This window comes from Dromiciops gliroides, chromosome 1 (assembly GCF_019393635.1).
Source record: "Dromiciops gliroides isolate mDroGli1 chromosome 1, mDroGli1.pri, whole genome shotgun sequence".
NCBI lineage: Eukaryota > Metazoa > Chordata > Mammalia > Microbiotheria > Microbiotheriidae > Dromiciops > Dromiciops gliroides.
In genome coordinates this window covers 124851516-124868704 of record NC_057861.1, presented here as the reverse complement: position 1 = coordinate 124868704, position 17189 = coordinate 124851516, and the positions used below count along the sequence as shown (strand labels likewise).

The window sequence follows — 17189 nt, the reverse complement described above, 5'->3', positions numbered from 1 at the left end:
TTCCCTCTATAACAACAAAGGAAATTGTTTATTCAGTCTATGCTTGAGGACTTCTGGTAAGAGAGTATCTACTTTATCCTGACATGGATCATTCTACTTTTTGACAGATTAAGCTACAATCTATCTCTTGATATTTTCAACTCATTGATTCTATTTCTGACTTCTGGAGCCCAAAGTAAGCCTAATTCATCTTCCACTGGATAGCTATTCAAATACTAAAAGATAACCATATTCTATAACTTCTCTTTTCCAGACTAAATATACCTCATTCTTACTTCTTTTAGCACCTTTACATGTATTTATTATACTATGTGTTAAATACATCTCTAACTAATCTCAAGGCCCCTCAACACCTTGGTCTCATACTCTGAAGATTCTCCAACTTAATGCCTTTGCTAATGAATATAGCATCCCTAATGGGCTACTTTTCCCAACTCTTACTTGCACTGAAGGGCTGATTCCCTGAAGGTTGTTTGGATACTTTTCTTCTTAAGGTTCTAGGGCTAACCCAGGGAAGATAGGAGTGGTTTTCTAACACTGTCATCATGAGCCACAATGAGAACATTCATCATTGATTGCCTGCCAGATTTATTATTTATCTTTTATGAGGGGAAACATGCTAAAAATACGTAATAAAAATAATAAAAACTTCAACTACAATCTGAGTTCCACAAAATTAGAGCCAAACTCTCACATGAATGTCTATATGAAAAGTGTGTTCAAGCTTAGAGAACACATCTGTCAGAAAGATATCTCATAGCTCCTAATTGAAAGGAAAGTATCTCATGGCTCCATTTCTAAAGTCCTTATGAAATTCTCATATTATAGTTCTCTTCTTGGCTCCAAGAGTTGGGGCTTAGAGGCTGCCTCTCCTAGGGCTGTCTAGTTTATCTTCCATTCCAGATGTAGATACTGCTATTATTTGCCACTGTTTTTCCAAGGACTTTGTTAGTTTTGTTGATAGACAATTCAAATATACCAACCAATTGACAGTCATGACATGACACTTCCTATGGTCTCAACACCTCCCCTACTTCATTCTCTACTGTTGTGTTCTGGTACAATTCTGTCACCTCAAGCTCCTAAAGTTTTGATAAAAGACAAAGATGAAACAGTCCTTGCTTTCAAGATTACATCCTATCAGGGGAAAGAACTGATATGCACATGAAGAAGTTTATATACAACTTATACTAAAATAAATACAGTTTAATTTCCTTTTTTGAGTAAGAAAGAGCTAGAGGGTACACATAAAGAAAGGTAACATGTAAAGCAGATTACTTCAGTCAACTTATGAAGAAAACAAGGAATTCTAAGAGATGGTGATAGAGTAGATTGCAAGACTAGGAGTAAGATAATCAAAAAAATATAGAAATAAGACAATGAGTGACACATGTAAAGCATGACAAGAAAGTAAGTTGGGGTGAACTCTAGATAGAAGGACCAAGTAATATGTAACAAAAAAGGGAGTTTGGGACCAGTTTGTGAAGTTATTTAAAATCCAAGTAGTTCATATATTTGATAAACTTTTGTTTATTAAACAAAAGGAGTAATGTGGTTATATGTGTACTTCAGCAAAAAATCACTTTTGTTTCTGTGGAAGATAAACTAGAGAGGAGCAGAACATGAGGAGGTGGTTAGTATTACATGATACCTTTTTTAAAGCATTCTAGGATGGGGTAAGCTTTTTCCCCTCACTGCTATACCACATTGTTTATTTATATAAAGCAGTACATGAAACCATCAGCATTTTTCACATGAATGTTGTCTTGCGTGTCTCTTCATTTATTTGTGAAGCTGATATTCTGAACGAAGTGCAGGGTTTTATATTTATCCCCATTACATTTCATTTGAATAGTTTCAACTCACATTTCATAATCTTTTTGGAATCTAACTTTTGCAAGGTATCAGCTATGTATTTTAGGTTTGACAGGCATGTTTTTCCTTCTTTCAAATAAACTGAGGCAGCTAGGTGGCACAGTGGCTAGAATACTGAGCCTGGAGTCAGGAAATTCAAATCCATCCTCTGACATTTACTAGCTTTGTGACTCTGGGCATTTTAATTTCTGTTTGCCAAAGTTTTCAGCAACCATAAAATGGAAATAATAACACTTACCTTACAGGGTTTTTGTGAGAATCAAATGAGATAATATTTGTATAGCACTTAGTATTGTTCCTGGAACATAGTAGGCACTATATAAAATGTTACATCTATATGTAATTAGATATAAATTTAAATTATCTCCCTCCTTTTCCCCTTATTAAATGTCAAAGGGATCACTAGACTCCAAATTAACATCAACCTACTAATGAGTATTCTTTGTGGGGGGGGGGGAGGTAATGATGGTTAAATGACTTGTCCAGGGTCACACAACCAGTAAGTATCAACTGTCTGAGCCTGGATTTGAACTCAGGTCCTCCTGAATCCAGGGCTGGTGCTTTATCTACTGTGCCACCTAGCTGCCCCCTTAATGAGTATTCTTTACATATAACCATGAAGACACCTCTAAATCTAGCTAACTGTATGATAATCTATCCCACACCTCTTCATCTTGTCCATCTTGTCCCAAGTTACTATGGGAGATTTTATAAAATATTTTACCCAAATAATTTTTATGATGCTGTTATACTGTATCATGTAACTTCATTGGTATTTTTGAGAGAAATTTTGAAAAACCCTTTTCTCATTTTTCTTTCTTCCCAGTTTTGTAAGAAATAACTATATATGAATTACGTAAATTAATTAAAGTATGTACCTAAACATCTGGTTTCAGTTCCACTCCAAAGTCCAGAAGAAAGGCATTCTCTTACAGTAGAGCCAACAAGCATATACCCTGAATCACACGTAAAGATAGCTGTTGATCCATATGAAATTTGAGTCCCAATCTTATTTCCATTTGGAGGTGTAGGAAGTTCTCCACAAGAAATAACTTAAAAATTAAAAAGTTGAATAATTTTAGAAATTAATATTCTATGCATAGTTTTATAAAAACAATATTATCAACTCAGTGTATTACTTACTCATTTAAGCCAGAGATTGTAATACATGGCTGAAATTATTTTTTAGATTTACAGAAGAAAACGGAACAAATCATGTTGACAACTTACTTCTTGAAAAACCTTCCTTGGGGGAGCTGTATACTATTTTTCATGTCAGGAAAAATCAAGGGGCTAATATGTTGAAGTGCCCTGACCTTAATTCTTTTTAAATTAAAATGCACTTGGTGAATAAAGCCTACTTCAACAAAGAAGAGAGCACAATTAGGAGAAAATCTGGGGTGATAGTGTTCTAGAGAAATATTTCAGATTTGGGAGATAGTGAATATGATTTAATAATATATTTTAATATGGTTCCATATTTTATATGATTTATATTACATATATTATAGTCACTTATTTAATGTACAAGTCATGCATATTATTAGAACACAGAGCACAAAAAAGAATCACAAGCTGCTGAACAAAATATGAGAATTAAATCAGAAACTTTAGAATATTAAGATTTAGTCATCAACAAAAAACTTTCATTATGCATTTTCTTACACATGGCACACAGCTAATTTGTGCAACCATCACAAACCTACATAGCCTCTAGGTTCATTAGTTTTCTAAATTGTAGAATGAAGATGTCTATGCTCTATTTACCACAGAGGATTCTCAGGATTTTTTAGAGAAGACTTTTGGATCTTTTGACCTAAAATATAAAGCTTTTTATTGAATTACTTTGGAGTTCCCATATAAAGCAGTACTGATGTCATTCTAAATAATGTATATATTCACCTACACAGAAAACTCAAGCTTAAATAAACTATGTTATAACATGACAGCTCAATAGTACAATTGGTTGAAAAGCAAAAATGGCTCAGGTTATTTCAAATGCTATTTTCTGTCTTTCCATCAAAGTCTATTTTAAGCATTTCAGTAAGCAGCTTCATATATTCTTTAGCATTACTTCTTCTAGTTCCTAAATAATTGCTATTATTCAGGACTTCATTGGAAATCTATGTTTTTGTTATGATTTTGTCTATTTTGTACTTTTAAGGAAAATTGTTTTTGAGAGTCATTAAACTTTGTGGATAATATAATATTATAGTAGGTTTCAAAAGTTGTCTTTCAGTTTTTTAATATTTTAATCTTTTAAGGAATGATTTATTTACTTGCCAGAGCAAGAAACTGGTTTTCTTTTGTCATAAGGTATTAGAGAATTGGTTATATTTGTTATTATAGATTCCCTTCAGTTTACTGTTACATGCTAGATATGATGAAGTAGGATCCTCATCTATTTTCAGTAATCTCTGGAATATTAGAACTGAAATACTGGACAATGAATTCATGGCCTACATAATTTTGAAGTTAAATTCTGTCATAATTTCAGCCACTTGAATGTTCTAGTGCATAGAATACTGGCTTGTGTATCATATAACCTATAGCCCATTCTCATATTGTCATTAACCAGTTTTGAGAACTTGAGCAAAATACTTAACCACTAAATGCCTCAGTTGTCTTATTTGTAAAAATAGGCATGATGATAACTACTTCAGTTAATCCATAGCAGTATCATGGAAATAAAATAAAGGTTTTTTTGTAAAAGGAAGTAGAATTCTTTTAACTCAAGGTTTTATTGTTTTTGTTTTTATTACCATCATCATCATTAACATCATAATTATCAGCACAGATATCATGTTATGGTGCATAGAGACCTGGCATCACGGTCAGGGGGATTTATGTTCAAGTTCTTCCTCCAGCACATATTGGCTGAGTGTCCATAGGTAAGTCATTTAACTTCTCAGTGCCCATGGGAACTGTCTGAGAAGATAAGTTAGAGATAACATACTGATATACATCAGTGGAAGCAATGACATCAGGAAATCTCCATGCTAATATAGTTACAGGTCCAAATAACAACAACAAAAGATTAATAAAAAATACATTTCATCACCATTGTAATTATCATCATGGTTATCACTGGTCTAGTACCTATACCTGATAGTACTAGTTGATATTTCACTTGTGTGTTTTGGGAAAAAAAAAAAAGATAAGCTATTTTTCATATGAAAATCATGTAGTATGGGGGAAAAACACCAGAGAAGCAAATACTCACTTTGACAGTATGGTCTTTCATTTCTCCAGCTCCAAGTCCCATTAGCAAGGCATTCAATAGATGCTGGGCCTAAACCATGATAACCAGGGTCACAGCTAAAAACGACTTTAGTTTTATACTCATAATGGGAGCCATTCACAATCCGCCACCTTCCATGTTCCAGTGAGAAGGAATTAATGCTTGGGCAAGTAACAACTGTATGAATAAAGAACACATTGTCTTAATTAAATTTTTTATTAGTGAAATATTCATTGAACATCTATTTTGTGTTTGACCAATGAATGTTAGAGTTGGAAAAGGCCTCAGAGGCCACTTAGACCAAACTGTACCTGAATAACAACCCTCTAGTCCTATACCTGATGGTTCAACTTTTGCTTGAAAGATACTGGTTAAGGGGAATCTACCAACTCTGATGGAGTGCACTGAACTTTTGTATGGAGGTGATTGTTAGGAAGTTGTGCCTGACATGAAGCTTAAATTTATTTCTTTGCAACTTCTATCCATTGTATCTACTACCTCTTGTCTTGTGGAGCCAAGTAGAACCAATTTAATTTCTCTTCAATAATTGAAGACAACTCTCACATCTCTTGTAAATGGTCTATTCCATAAGCTGAACATCTTCATTTTCTTCAGTGAATACTCATATGGCATGCATGTAAGACCCTTCACTATGATATTTACCCTCCTCTGTGATCATATTTCAATTTGAAATAGGGATAGAATGATCAGTGTCATATTTTTATTATAGTCTTTACTTTTAGTCTCCTTAAATCATGTCATAGGTTGAATCATTCCAATTACCATATAATTATTTTTCAAGTAGGTATAATACTACATTTAAAATAGCATATGAATTACCATCTAGAAGTATGGGAAACTCTTCTCTTTAAAATAGTGTTGAAAACAACTTCATTAGGTTTGTGAGAAGTATCCTGTATGTAAAAGGACTTACACTTGAGGGTATATCTTCTTTCTTGAAAAGGTTGGTTATAGGTTTAGTCTATTGCAATATTTATCTTAATGTAAATGGTAATAAGAATAGATACCTATTTGAAGCGTGAAAACAAGATAGAATTATTTTTTAATGAATCAATCATTTTTAACACATGATCTTCAGAGAGTTATTGTGAGGAAAGTACTTTTGAAATTTTATTATAAATTACATAGGAACGAATAAGTGAAATATGGTGATGTATACAAGTCTCATTTCCTTTTCTGTGTCCAATTTCAAAAAAAGGGGAAAAAAATGTATATTTCAGTCAGATGCAAGAAGGAAGTAAAGGACCCAGAATCCACTAGTGATATAATTAGCCCCTGAACATTGAGTTGGATGTGTTGGAAGACAATGTTATTTTTCAAATGATAATTTCATTCAGTTTGGAATACTGTATTCAATGCTAAGTCCTGCATCTTCAGAGGGAGATTGGCAAACAAAGCACATGTAGAAGAAGGTGACAAAGTCTCAGGTTATCTAATTAACTTTACTTTGTACTTCAAACAAAATATTTTTTATCTATCCTCATTTTATTTCTGCTCGAGGAATGAGTAGTAGTTGGGGCAATCAACTCTATATTAGTATTTATATTCAAAATTGCAACACAAGAAGAGTTGAAAGAGTAGAGCTATTTAATGTGGAGAAGAGAAAAAACAGCACAAATATTTATTTCTCTGAAAGTCTCATGTAGAGGAACAATTCTTTAGATTATGTGGGTCTCCAGAGGGCACAACTAGGAATAATACATGAATGTGATTCTCTAATTCTAAGAGGGAAGTAGATTTTAGCTGAGTATACTGCCCAAAATGGAGCTATTCCAAAACAGAATTCACTGCCTTATGACACTGTGGTTTCCTTGTTACTATAATTGTTCCAGCAGGGACTGGATGACTGATTCCTAAGGAACTGTTGAAGATACTCAGGCACTGGCTCTCAGGGGCTATATCAGAGTTTCTTCCCACTCTAATTATCATTCAGACCTCATACACATTTGTACACCCAGCATGTAGTTGTAAATGGATTGTTGACTGAAACATAAAAATAACGAAGATATTATGGTTGAGTTCTTTTCATTTAATAATATGTTTTTGTTTGTCTGGAAACTTTAAAATATGTTTTGTTTTGTTTTGTTTTGTTTTTAATGAAGATCCTCCTCATTTCTTCAGTACTTTGATGCCCATATTAGCAGAATCAGCTGTGAATAATCCCCACTAATTCATCTGAACAGTAATCTCAGTAATAGATGGGATTTGAAAGTTGACATCTTTTTGAAACATAAAGACGCAAATTATGAAAATTCTATTACTTACCCACACAGCGAGGTGTTTTATTATGATTGCTCCATGTTCCATCAGACTGACATACTGCAGTGGTGAGTTCTTTAGATGAGAGTCTATAGCCATCATTGCAAAAATAGGTAACACGGGTTCCCACCAAGTAATCTGTTGTAAGTATTCCACCATTTGTTGGTGCTTTAGGAATCCCACAAGAAATTGCTGAAAATAACATAAACCAAAATGCTACTAAATCTGTTGTGAAAGAGTCTATTGGTTTATATATATATATGTATCTGGCATTTTATCAAGTCCTTTGAAAAAATGCTAAAATGAAGAAAAGGATTTCCTTAATTTCCAAATATAAGTGTTTTTCGAAGGTACATTATGTAAACTTTTATTTATCCAGATCCCATTTCTAGATCCCTGCTGCTTTATCTCTTGTTTTTTTAATATAGTTTTCCATTTAGTTCCTAAATAGCTGGTGTAGAGAGACAGTACTTTTGTACTTACTGGAATATACAAAAAAAAATTGAATTTTCTTAAATGGGAATATAGAAAAAAATGGCATAGATTTGTTTTTGAGGGAAAGGGAAGAGGAACAAAGATTGCATGTGTGTGGATTTTTGGAATGAGGGTAGGGTGGCAACCAATTTGAGTTTCTATCAACATGATGAAATTACAGTTCATGGGCTATTGTTTGGAGGTAAGAGAAAGATATTCCCCTCTAATTATACAGATAACAATCAACCCATTCTTGCTGCACTGTGATACTCCTGCCTATGTCCCAGAAATTAGTTAAAGGGTGTCTACATATGATGTTGGAGACTTTACTCAATTTCTTTTGTTAGCATGAGGATACCTGTGGAGCACTACAGATCTTTGCCTGTTCTTTTTCACTTCTACTACAAGGCAAGTCCATTTTCTCTTTTAATCATGTATGTCCTCAGTGACATCTTTTGTTTTGTAACCTCACATGTACAATGTGCCCCTCCATTGCTATCTGCATGATATTAATTTTAAATTATGTATCCCATGACTTGCTACCATATGGCAATATAGAACAATGTAGATATTATAAAGGTATGCTTTTATTTCTGCAAATATATAAGGGTAATTGAAGGAGCTTGTAATATACTAAAGACCCTGTCACAGATATGTGTATGTATGTATGTGTGTATATTTCTTTATCATCAATATATTTATAATCTCCACAACATGCATAGGTTGTCAATCCAAATGTATGTCATAAACTGGTCAAAAGGAATTCTTCCTCCACTTAGTCTTTTCCACATTGATGGTTAGATTAAACTATTTTAAATAATTACAGATCTCTCCCAGGAACAACTTTAGTATTCTGAGAATTGAATAAATCCCTGTAATATACAAACAATCCAAATGGAGGTCAAGAAAAGTTGTCCTAGCTCACTTAATTCTAGGCCAATTACATTGTCTTATAATACAAATTTAGCCAAACCTCAAAGATGTGTGAAGTTGCAAAAGTGCTCACACATATCCTGGATATGCCCTGTTGCTCAGTTCTTCTCATTCCACTGAGTACTCTGACATCACACGGACCTGACTCAATCTGGAACTAAACCCAAGAAGGCCAGTTTCTATTTTTGGATCAGTGTCCCTACTCCAGAATTTTGTCTTGGAGAAACCTCTAAAATAAAACTTTGGTATAGTTCACAGAAAGACAAAAAGGTGGTCTAATAGTCAAGAAGACTTGAGTTCAAGTCCTGCATCTGTGACCCTAGACAAATCACTTAATCTCTCACTGCTCTACTAATTCTCTAAAACTGTAAGTTACAGACAAGTTGCTTACTAGCATTCGTAGAGTTTCCTCGTGAGGAATTCCCTATGCTAAATAAATCACAGGTCCAATCTCTATCCTTATTCCATAGCTCATGCCTTAGTGTAGGCATGTGAATAACAGATACTCAATGTACATTATAGGTTGAAACTTTATTTTGTTATATAGAAAATGCTTTTAGATCAGAAACTCACTACTCATATGCCAGTGCCTGGTACATATCTAGCATTGAAGCAGCTGGTGACAGCGTGGATAAAGCTCTGGGCCTGGAGTCAGGAAGACCTGACCTCAGATACTTAGCTGTGTGACCCTGGGGCAAGTCACTTAAATTCTGATAGCTTCAGTTTCCTCAATTGTAAAATGAAGATTACAATAGCATCTTCCACACAGGGTTGTTGTGAAGATCAAATGAGTTAATATTTGTCAAAAGCACTTAGCACAGTGCCTGTCACAGAGAGAAGTTGCTGTATAAATGATTATTGCCTTCCCCTTCTTTTCACTTTAATAAACACCTGTTTTGTTGAATTGAATGATATAATCTTATAGCATTTAATTACATACTGATGCTATTGTCAATTGATATATAGTCAAATTATTAATTTTTTCATAATGCTTTTCTTAGACTTGATCAGAAATAAATTGAAGGCAAAGGCATACAGAATACATCTCTCACTAGCACTAGCTATATATTTGTTATTATGTAAGGAATCAATATTAAAAGATGAGTAGGAGTAGAAAATTATACATTCTGTTTTGTTTCCTACTATAAGTTGAATAGTGTCACTTTAATATTTCTAATAAAACTTAAACATTTGTCTGTTCGAGATTCATTGCTCTAAAAAGCAAAAGGGTTTATTTAGGAAGGAGGGAAGGCATTAATGAAATCAACATAACACTGAAAGCTGAATAGCAGGATTCCTGTTACTAAAGAGTTTCATCCATTCATGATTTTGGACCTTGCAGACTGTGGAAAAGCAATGAAATTGATTTAACAATTTATTTATCCAATTTTGAATAATTAAGCATATAATTATCCTAGCAATCTACTAAACCCTAAAATAGTATTGCAAAGGTAAAAGGCTTCCTGAATTCTGTTGAAACAATATCACATTTTTTATGTGGGTCTCTGGAAAAATCCAAACCATGATGGGGGTTGGGGGGAGAAGAGGGAAAGGGAGAGCAAGAGGGAGAGGGGCGGAGAATTGTTAGCTTGATACTTATTTTTAAATCCTAGGTTTTTTTTCAATTCAGAGCTTTCAGTTCAGAATTTATCTTTCAATTCATTACCAATGAAATTATTTTGGAAACTCATTCATCTTGAGAAACTAATATATCTTAAAACAAAAGCAGAAGCACCTATCTTCAAGACATATGACAAAAATTTATTCCCAGGACATGCCAGGAAAAAAACCAAACAGAACCATCCCTCCCAAGCAATGTGCACTTTAAAGGCAATGGAATATTCTGATCTAAGTGAGAGTAACTGTCAAGGAAAAAAATTCAAAATAAATCATTATAAAGACTATGATATGCAGTGATCTAGATATTTTATTAATATTGAACTTCTTTAAACATCTGTAATCTTCTAGTTGGAAAACCTGGGTAAGTTTTGACAAAAATCATTTTCAAAAAATTATATAAAGAAAAGTTGGGGAGAAGTGGACATTTTGAAAAGATTTTCCTCACAAGTAAATAATATTATAAGTTTTGCAATGAGTTTTCCTTATAATAGCGTGACAAACAGGCATTCCAAATATTATCACTAATTTATAGTGGAGAGCAATGAAGCCCAGTAAGGCAGTGATTTGCCCCAAGGTAACAAAGATGAAATTTGAACTAAGAGGTCCTGTTTCCAAATCCAGTAGTTTTTCCAACACACAATCAATTTCTATCCCAATAAAATTGATCAAAACAATTTTTTCTCCAAATAATAATGGGCAAATAATCCTGATAATGTCAAAAAGACAAAAAATTTCTTCTGCAAATCTAGGAATAACCTCATATAGCGATTAGATTCCCTTCTACTTCCTAAAAAAAAAGACAAAATAAATTAGGTAAAAAAATACTAAATTTTATTGGGTATGATCAAGGCCTAACACAGAGGCGAAAACTAGTTGTACTAATAAAATATGAAATGTGATATGCCTGTTGATTTTTTAAAAAACTATCATCTTTATAAATAATAGATGAGACACATGTACCTAGGTAAAATTTCAGTTCAATATGAAACACACACATATATATGGAGTTTTCCATATATATATATATATGTATGTGTGTGTGTGTGTGTATATATATATATATATATATATATATATACATATATGTATGTGTATATAGCCATATCCATAGTTAGGTAGATGATAGATAGATAGATAGATAGATAGATAGATAGATAGATAGATAGATAGATAGATAGATAGATAGATGATAGAAAGAGAGACAGATAGATGGATCTTTCTCTATTTCTTTCTATACACACACACACACACACACACACACACACACAGAAACTCTATTTTGACCTGGTTAGACCACATATAAAATATTTTGTCCAATTATGGAATCCATATTTGAGTAGTACACTGGTAAACTGGAAAACATCCAGACAACAGTGATAATTAAAGGATTTGAATTCAGGTCATAAGAGAATTCATTGAAGGAAATGGACAGATTTAGTCTGATAAGATAAGATTTAGGGGTAATATGAAAATTGTATTAAATAATTTGAAACAATATCATAGAAAAGATTTGTTCTGCTTGTATCCAAAAGGAAGAATCAGGGACAGTGGATGGAAGTTGCAGTGAGGCATATGCAAGGAAAAACTTCTGAATGATTATAGTTATCTAAAAGTGAAATAGGCTTCAGAGGATATAATGAGTCCTTTCTCCACAGAAATCCTTGACTGAAAACCGGATGACTACTTGCTGTAGAAGGTATTCTTGTTCAGGAATGGGCTAAACTAAATGACCTCCAAATTCCTTTTCATCTCTGAAAGTCTATGATTCTCTGAGGTACTGATATTGGACTTAAAGGTGTACTAAATCTAACTATTAATATAAACTTCTGTTATGTTGGACTGGATTACAGTTGGATAGTGGACATAAAAGGAAGTCTTTTGATTTCTTGATTTAATCAGAGATGTATCTGAGTTTAACAAATTCAGAAATTTATACCCAAGTAGGGGGAAAGATATACACCATAGAAATCCACATCAGGGGACTGTAACTATGAGTTGTCTGTGGTTAGGGACTAGGCTGTCTAGTTATTGAAATTGAATTGCAACTCATGGAAGTTATATACAATAAATCACTTCAAAATGAAACTAATGCCAGATTAGCAGAACTATAACCTCAAAGATCTGGGAAAATATCTCACATAGATATCTCTTTAACACTCATCAAAGAGCTCAAGTTCTTACATAATTCTCTTGGCTACAATTCCTCCTAAACCCAGATGGCTAATTCTTTCAGAGTGTTTATTCAGGGCCTATTCAGTTTGAATGAGCTCTCCACAGTACTACCTACCCAGGGAAGCTTGCTTCCACAGTTTTTGGTGATCAATACTTCCCTTCTTAGTATGTCCTTACACTGGTGCAGAGCTTCAAGATCTTATCATATGAGGATTATGTAAAAGGAAATGGGTATATTTATTCTGGAAAAGAAGTTTGTTTATTCAAAATATGATGGGCTATCATGTGGAAGAGGGTGTAAGGGGCTAAAATTCTAGCTAGTCTGTCTAAAATATCTAATGAGTGGTCGCCAATAAATTATAAGCTTATCAAGAGTTAGATTTTTAAGCATTTATTAAGGAGAATAAGAATTTGGTAAGCAGAGAGGGAAAGGCCTAGATTCATCTATCTATTAAAGGGAGAGAGCATTCCTAGCTCCCTTCTCCACCAGAGTTCCCAGGAAAGAGAGCGAGAGAGCCAGCCTCACCCCCTCTTCCTCCCACAAGCAAATGTCACTTCCTGATGCCAAAGAAAAGCTGCATGGCCTTGCCCTCAGAGGCCTTCTCCTCCTGGTGGCACATTCCAATTGTTACAAGGGTTTAAACTAGTTCTCTGTATTGCCCCAAAGGACAGATCTAGGAGCAATAGGTAGAAAATTCAGCAGCAAATGTCGGGTTAATATAATGAAAAAAAAATTAGATTTGTGCAAAAGTGAAATTCACTTTATAGGAAACCCTTATCATTGGTATTCTTTAGCCAAAAGGTGGTTGGCCATTTTTTGGTTCTTGTGGAGGATTCTTCTTCAGATATGGGTTGAAATCTAGTCTGTAAATCTTTCGATCTTGTGATTCTGTACTCTGGCTGGGCTGACACAGGACTCTATTTCAATTTTTTTTTCTTTTCAAAATTAAAATGGTCCTATATCAACCCAATATTTAAATATTTAAATGAAATACAGCTTAATATTTCAGATCACAGGAGGTCAGAAATAGAAATATTTTAATATACGGTTTTCATTGTTTCCACATTTTCATTTCAGGATTTGAAGTGTATAACCATACCATGTCAAAGCTACAAATGCATTTAACAAGAAAACTATGCGTCTTTCTAGTTGTTGACTTTATAAAAACAAAATTATCAGTGGCTGGATTTTTATTTGTACTTTTTTACTCAATTATTCTTTTGTGACATGACCATGTCCTCAGACTAAAGTAAAAATCCAACTTTTTGATACCCTGTCTCATTATAGCCTACTTAATCTCATCAGAATTTCCAAATCTGGTTAAAGAGAATTCTGGTAAATAAAGACCCAAGGTAATAGATGTATAGATACCATAATTATGCCAAGGAAAAAGACAAAAGCTTAGAAAAGTCTAACTGATATAAATGGCAAAAAATTATAATTTCAATTTGCTCCTTCAGCAACTTCTAGTAAATGTGTATTTAAAATTCTCATTGTCTAGCACTATCATTTCCTTCAAAGAAATTGATGGATCTAAATAAAAGCATATACATTTTCACACAAGTTTAGTCAGGAAAACCAATGACATAATTTGAAAATAAAACAGGCTTCTTAATGGCTTCCATTTTGACACAGTATACTCCACCTTGACAGGCTGGAACAGGTGCATCCCATGCATGGTATCCATATGGAGATTTTCTGCACACAGCACTGCTTTTCCCAACAAGCCTGAATCCTCGGTCACAGGCCCATCGAACTACACTATTAAGCTGACCCCCTGTCTGACTGATGATGTATCCATGGGGGGGAGATTCTGGAGTACTACAGTAGAGAGCTAATCAAAAGAAAAAAATAATTCCTAATTAAATTACTTACATAAATCAGAAATTCCATAGTACCATGTCTCCATACATTAATAAACAATGACTATAATGTGATTCAATATGAATAAATGCACATTTATCTGGATTGTAGCTTATCTGAAACATCCTACATTATGTTCTTTTTAAAAAAAATGCCTATCCTATTTTTTTAATGACACACCATCATTGTGCTTTCAACTTCCTTTTGTCTTTGCCATCTAACACATTGTCTGAGTTTCTGTATTTTACTGAATAATGTACTTGAAATATTACAATATTTCAAAGAACAAATAAACATTTTATTGGGTAATACCTCCTATAACTAAAAGTACTTCAAAAAATAGCACTTTTGGTTGCAACATGTTATAAACATCCCAGGAGGGTAAAACATGGCAAATGCTTCCCTGTAATTGTCATGTGACATCCATACAATTCCATGTCATACACAAAATTTATCATTACTGAAACCGAGGAAAGTGACTACAAATTTCATAACCTGTTTTGGTGTTTGACTAAAAAATATCCATTCTATCACATTCATTCTAATGATACTAAAATGCAAACAAACAAAACAACAATAAAAGCTTCTCAGTGGAATAAAGCTCTTTCTCATCCTGAAAGCCTGAAATGCCAAAAGATAATGTCAAGTGGCTGTTTCGCATGTGTGTGCTTTTTAGATGGTTCAGGCTGAGAGGCTCCATTTACCCACAGAAGTCTCAGGCTACTCATCTGAGAACAATGAGACATTCTTCACTAACATATGAAATATTTGGGATTAGGACTATATGTGTCATGAACTGCCTTTTTTTAAAAGAAATAAAGAGTATCCTCAATATGTCAAACTATTCTTAAGTACTAAAAATACTTAGGAAAGGGGGAAAAATGGATTCTTAAAAATCATTTCTATTCAATGTTCTCTTGAATGGTTAACTATTTGATAAAACTGGTATCTCATTCTCTATCACAGAATACCATCAGTACAGTATTCTATCTGAGGTTCAAAATCACTAAGCTGAATCAACTTTTATTTATGTAGCCACCAATTAAGTCTAAATGATATACTATATGACAATAATTTTAAATGTTCTCTGTTGGACAAACTGTGTTCACTTTTGGGAAGAAATCCCTCAATTGAATTGTTTCCTGGCAAAACCACAGTTTAGGTGGGATGAGAAATTCTGAGGAATCCTAAGTACGTATTCTGCATCACATAAAATTACAATTTTTCATATTTGACTTGCTAACAGCTCTTTTGCAACTTTCAGAGAAAGATATCCCTGGCAATAATTTTCCTATGTTGACAAATGGAAAAGAAAATAATATTTCTTAAAGCTAAAAATGGGAAAAATTCAAGACATCTGAAATAAAATGATCACTTTGCAAATTATAATACTTTGCTAAGCATTTTACTTTTTCTTTTTAAATTTTTTGGTACACAGCTATGTTGTTTTTTTTCACCCAGACTCTGAGAGGCAGCACAGTTTAAAGGATAGACAGTTAGACTTTGAGTTAGGAACCAGGGTTCAAATCTTTTCTTGGGCATTTAATAGCCTATGACTCTGGACAAGTTATTTATTTAATCTTTCTCATCCCCAGTTTCTTCATCTGTAAAATGAATGGTTTGGAATTGATGACCCCCAAAGTCCCTTTTAGCTCTAAATCTATGATCCTATGATCCATGAACTCTGAATCAGAAGGAAGTTTTGTAATATCCATTTGCATAGTACAAATAAACTGGATTGAAACGTATGTCCTAAAACAAAGGGGGCAAAGCTGTTATAGTACTTTTCCAAAGATAATTCTGGAGCTGTTTTCCCCCCATATCCTTTGATTAATTGAAGCATGACTTTCCACTTGAATAAATGTTGGACGACAGAATTTTATCAGAGATCCTTTTAACAAATATTTTCCAAATCGATATTTTCTTTATTTTTATTCTAAATAAATTAATTTTGTTTGTGAAAAAGCTTACTAGCTTTCCATCAAAATTCCCCATTTTGTCGTTTATGATTAGCTCTAGCTACTTTTTAGTTATGAATTCTTCTCCTAACTAAAATTGTGAGAAGTACCTCCTTTAGTTTCCATTTTTTGTTTAATGCTGTGACTTTTCATATTTAGGTTTAATTTCTCTTTGGAGAATATTATGTATAGGTATAAGAGGCACCCTTAAATCTATTTTGTTTCAATTTGCATTTCAGTTTTTTTAGCCTTTCTGGGAAAATAAAGATTTGTTTCCATAATATTGTGTGATATTAGATTAATAAAACACTGAGCTACTGATTTCAATTGCTTCTAGGTCATCCTTATCTTGGCTTCCTTACTGATCCACTTTTTTATATTTTAATCAGTATCAATATTTTGATTACTGCCAAATAATATAAATTAATATGTGGTAATATCATTTTACATATTTTATTCCATCATTTCCCAAGGCCCCATTATTTCTCTTGAGATTCAAAACTTTTGTTCTTCTAAGTGAATTTTGTTTTTATTTTATTAGACTACATAAAGTATCTCCCCATCAATTGAATTGGTAAATCACTGAATCTCTAAATTAGTTTAAATAGTGTTATCATTTTAACTATATTGGCTTGGCTCAATCATGAACAACAGATGTTTCTCCAATTGTTTTTCTTCCTTTGTTTTCATAGAGACCATTTTATGTTCAACAAGAATAAAAAGAGAAAAATTTTGTTACTTTATTTTAAATCTCTCTCTCTCTTTCTCTCTC

The 17189-nt window shown here is 33.2% G+C and overlaps 1 protein-coding gene across 1 annotated transcript in view; it reads right to left on the bottom strand.

The window, feature by feature from the left end:
- CSMD3 (CUB and Sushi multiple domains 3) overlaps positions 1-17189 on the bottom strand; it is a 1584452-nt gene that overhangs the window by 107676 nt on the left and 1459587 nt on the right. Inside the window, 4 exon segments of the mRNA XM_043974157.1 lie at positions 2754-2927; positions 5099-5293; positions 7403-7588; positions 14242-14430. Of these exon segments, the coding sequence (XP_043830092.1) occupies positions 2754-2927; positions 5099-5293; positions 7403-7588; positions 14242-14430 (744 nt within the window).